Source organism: Dasypus novemcinctus, chromosome 22 (genome assembly GCF_030445035.2).
Source record: "Dasypus novemcinctus isolate mDasNov1 chromosome 22, mDasNov1.1.hap2, whole genome shotgun sequence".
Classification (NCBI taxonomy): domain Eukaryota; kingdom Metazoa; phylum Chordata; class Mammalia; order Cingulata; family Dasypodidae; genus Dasypus; species Dasypus novemcinctus.
Genome location: NC_080694.1, coordinates 13738731 through 13743732, shown reverse-complemented (window position 1 = coordinate 13743732; position 5002 = coordinate 13738731). Strand labels below are relative to the sequence as shown.

Sequence of the window (5002 nt, the reverse complement as noted above, 5' to 3'; positions counted from 1 at the left end):
GGAATTTTGGGTATGTTAGACCCAAATCTGTAATTACAATTAGAATTATAGTACATTGTTAAGTAAACTACATAGGACATTCTAAATATATACAATCTCATGCTAATAACATTATTTAGGTTGATTATTGTGCCTAGTCTAAGAAAGGATTAAAATTAAGCCACAAGGTATCTACTGAAATATTTGAGAAAGAAACCCACTCAAAGAAATAATGTATCCACAAGGGATGTAATAAAATATTTGAATCAAAAAGTGAGGGAGGAAGGTAGGTAAGGATAGAAAGAAATAAAGGAAGGTAAGAATCAAACATGAAAATAATAAAATAGTATAAAGTAATACATGTTATTAACTGACTGCTAGGGAGAGAGATATGTATCCAGTGATCTCAGAGAGAGCAATTCTTAATAGCTATTTTCCAAATGAAATGACTAACAAAGGAGATAGTGATGAAAGCAGATATAAAACAGTAGTTTCAATGTGGAGGGCATATGATGGATTGCAGCTGCATATAAATTAAGAGAAGAGCTAATAAAATAGGAGTCTGCTATCATTGTTCAGATACTATTTCATTATGAACTGATAGTGCTACCATTTGGGAAATATTTCTGAAGAATATTGTGTATAGAATTTAGCTCTATTAACTCCACAAATCCTACAGGCAAACCTTTGAACTCAAATATACTTATCTACAGCTCCGAAGAGATAGAGATATATGGAAAATTGCTATAAGATTTTAAGATTATATTTTACTGAAAAAAAATGCTGGAAAATAAGGTATGAGGAAGAGAGATTAAAGAATAAGTCAATATTATATTATGTTTTACTACCAACTAATACAGAGAAGGAAATAGGATAAACATGAACCTATACATGTACTTATGCTATTTTTTCCCTGTTTCTTTTCTGTTTTTAGTGATTATTTGCCCTCATTTGTCCACATCAATAGCAAATTACCTAAACATGCCCAATTCAACCACAGTGACTGAATTCCTGCTCACAAGATTTTCGGATGTGTGGGAGCTCAGAGTCTTACACGCCATGCTATTCCTACTGATGTACTTGGCAACCCTGATGGGGAACTTTCTCATTGTTACCGTAACCACTCTCAAGCATAGTCTTCACACCCCCATGTACTTCTTCCTTAGGAATCTCTCTGTGTTGGACATGTGCTACATTTCTGTCACTGTTCCCAAGGCATGTGCTATCTTCCTGCTTGAGAACAGGGCAATCTCCGTGGTTGGATGTGCATCTCAGATCTTCTTTGTGCTCTTGTTTGGTTATACAGACCTGCTGATCCTCACCATCATGGCCCTTGACCGCTATGTCGCCATCTGCCAGCCCCTCCACTACTCTGTGATCATGAATCCTCAGGTCTGTGTCCAGATGACTCTCGCCTCTGTATTTGGTGGTCTGGTCTATTCAGGTTTCCACACTGGCAATACATTCCTGCTGTCTTTTTGTGAGTCCAACGTGGTTCATCAGTTCTTTTGTGATGTCCCTTCTCTACTGAAGCTTTCTTGCTCTGACACCTTAAGCAGTGAAATTTTAATTCTTCTCTCTGCAGTGCTAGTTGGTGGCTGCTTTGCCTTCATAACTGTGTCTTATATTCGGCTATTTTCCACTGTGTTCAAGTTTCCAAACAGGGGAGAACAAGGGAAGGCCTTTTCTACGTGTGTTCCTCACATCCTTGTGGTGGCTATCTATGTAAGCTCAGGTGCTGCTGTATACATGAAGCCAGCCTCTAAGTCTCCCACAGTTCAGGACACGATTGCCTCTGTGTTCTACTCTATAGTCCCTCCTTTCTTGAATCCTATTATCTATAGTCTTAGAAACAAGCAAATAAAGGAGGCTATAAAGAAAGTTATGAGGCAAATGCTTTTTCAGGAAAGAGATGGGATAATTAATTCAAGACATTTCCACTTTACTTAAGTGAGTTGAAAATGCCTCAATCATAAACTTGTTGCCTATTTTGAACATTAAGAGACATGACTTGAATATTCAGGAGGCAATGATTGTATTATATGCCAGCATAGTAACAACATAAACATATTTTATTTTGACATTTCTCCTTTAGAAAATGTACATTCTCTGATAGTGGATCCATCATTGCCAAGTGGTATTGCCATTGATTCTCTCTTAAACTTAGACAGTCCTAGAAAATATAAAATATATACTAATTTTCTTTTGTATTTTGAGTACTTAGAAGAGACAGAAAATCATTCATTCTTCCTACAGTTAAAATATTCCTAAAATATATATAACATCTGAAACCTGGTAATAAGATAACATTAAATATTTTCTTCTGAATAAAATGTAATTCAGAGGAAGTGGTAACTGGTAATTGAGACTGAAGATGCATCTCCCGGGTATTTCATAGTATGGAAGGATACATTTTATATAAGAATTACCTTTGTTCAAGCAAAAAAAAAAAAACACACAAAATTGTAACTATCAGTGGGTGGAGAGCCATATAATGAGCAGGAATGTTTGTACTCCCATCCTGAGGAGGTCCTATGTTCTCAAACAGAGGGGAGGGTGTCTCTCGAGAGCATGGTTGGCTTCTAATAGGGGAGGACAGATGAGCGTGCCAAGTCCTCAGCATTGTTGCAAGTATGTATGACTCTCATCCTTCAAGCAGAGAAGCCTGCTTGTCACTGTGGGTCCTGGGGGCAGGGGAGAGAGGAAAAAAATAGATGGAAGAAGGGATGATTAGGGGGCAATTGAAGTGTTCTGCATGATCTTGTATGATGAATATACACCATGTTAAATTTCACCAAAAATTAATAAAAGTTTAGGGTCTAAAATGTAAACCATAATGTAAACTATTGACCATGGTTAGTAGCTATGTTTCAATATTTGTACATCAGTTGTAACAAATGTACCATCCACATGTAAAAAGAATATTAATAGGGAAGGGGAAAGAGGAAGGAAGTTGGGTATACAGCATTCCCCTATATTCTGTATATGTCTTTACTTTGAACTAAAACACCTTTGAAGACATAATGAGGAATAAAAGGGTAAGATACTGAGGAAGAAAATGGAAGAAATTGCCACTGTACATACAGAGCAACAGATATTACATCAATGAAAGGCAAATATCAAACATTATTTAAAAATGTTTTTCATTTTTAATACCCCAATTTTTTACTTTTAGTTTTTCTGAATTATTATGTATTTTATTTCTTATGCTTAAACCTACCATTACTATCTAATTTTCCTATCAACTGAATTTGGCAATATATTGGGCTTCATTTTTAAGAAGTTTTGAATCACAGAGGGATTCAGCTATGGCAGGGGAGGATCATTGGTGTGAGGTGGTCATTGATGGGGGATGCATGGGAGGGAGTTCATTTGGGCATACATGTAGTGTATATTGATATGTTCAGATGTTCATTGGGTATTAACATAATGGGTATAAATTCACACAATTGAGGGAGTGCTGGGTTCCCATCCTTGGGAGCTCTGTGACATTCTCCAATGGAACAGCAACAATCCCCCAAGTGTAGGGGCAATGACCAGTGAAGAAGGATGGTCCAATGATGGGCCCTTGATACTGATGACTATACTTATTGCATTTGCACTTGAAATTTCAACCTGGCCCAGTGTTGCAGGGTACCTAAGGGTTACCTTCTGAGAGTACCCATGTTGCTCAAATATGGCCATTCTGTAAGCCAAACTCATCATATGAATGTATTACCTTTCCCCCCAGAGTGGGACATGACTCCAGGGGATAAGCCTCCCTAACACTGAGGGATTACTACCAAGCACCAGATGGTAATGCAACTGGAAAAAGACCTTAAATAATAGGGGGAAATGGTAAAGACAAATGAGTTTATATGGCTAAGAAACTTCAAAAAGAGCTGAGAGGTCATCAGAGGGATAATGCTGATGCACATCTCAGCAGGATCTCATAAACAGCCAAAGTAGATACTACCCCATGTAGTGGTGCTCCTGAGGGTTATGGAGACACAGAGGTGGTCCTACAGTAATGGCAGATGTCTCCAGAGTTTAGTGCCTTGCCAGTGTGCCCTACTTTGGAATTTGTGCTCCAGAATGACTTAGGCTCATATGTTACTTCTCTACACATGGCGCTTCTTTCCCTATTATTGAACCTGGGGTTGGTGCTGGGGTTGGTGGCTCTGGGGTTGGTATATGTATAGAAGACTTGAACCTCTGGTCAGTCCATGTGCCAGCTGGGCCCTGAGCCTCAGCAGAGTTGCAACACCTACTCTCCAGTTTGTTGGACTTACCCAAGTCAGCAAACAAGATGGTAAGGATGGACAACCAACACAACAAGGAACAAAGAGTGTCTACAACTGCAAGCAGGAGAGTACCATCCATCATTCATGTGGGATTGAAGCACCCTCTCAATTAAGAGGTAGAGTGGGCATCACTATCCAAGAGTCCTCAGCATTGGAGAATAAAATACAGAAAAGTGTGCACTTACTGGTATTCTACTATAGAATTATTGTGATTCTAGCAATGGAAAAATTATATAATTGATGTGGAGACAGTGGCCACTGGAGTTGCTGAAGGCAGGGATAGGGAAATAGAGGTGTAATATGGGGACATTTTTGGGATTGGAGTTACCCTGAATGATATTGCAGGGACAGATGCAGGACATTATATATCCTGCCATAACCCACTTAATGGACTAGGAGAGAGTGTAAACTACAATACAAACTATAATCCATGTTGTGCAGCAGTGCTCCAATATGTATTCATCAATTGCAATGAATGTAATACACTAATGAAAGAAGTTGTTGATGTGGGAAAAGTAGGGGGTGTGGGGAGTGGGGCATATGGAACTCTCCTATATTTTTTAATGTAACGCTTTGTGTGATTTATGTATCTTTTAAAATAAATAAAAATATATTAAAAATAATACAGGATATTAATAATAGGGTGGATTGGAGGAAAATACACCAAATGTAAGATATGAATTTTAATTAGTAGTAATATTTTGGCAATGCTTTTTCATCATTTAAAGCAAATATTAAAT

The 5002-nt window shown here is 37.9% G+C and overlaps 1 protein-coding gene across 1 annotated transcript; it reads left to right on the top strand.

Moving 5' to 3' along the window:
* The first annotated feature begins 1038 nt into the window (after positions 1-1038).
* On the top strand, positions 1039-1929 carry LOC101435505 (olfactory receptor 14C36-like). The gene has a single exon (XM_004448645.2). It carries the CDS (start codon positions 1039-1041, stop codon positions 1927-1929), a length of 891 nt encoding a protein of 296 aa, XP_004448702.2.
* Positions 1930-5002: the final 3073 nt, after the last annotated feature.

Excerpts from the sequence above, each read along its gene's own strand:
- LOC101435505 (XM_004448645.2), top strand. The coding sequence starts at position 1,039 with ATGCTATTCCTACTGATGTACTTGGCAACCCTGATGGGGAACTTTCTC.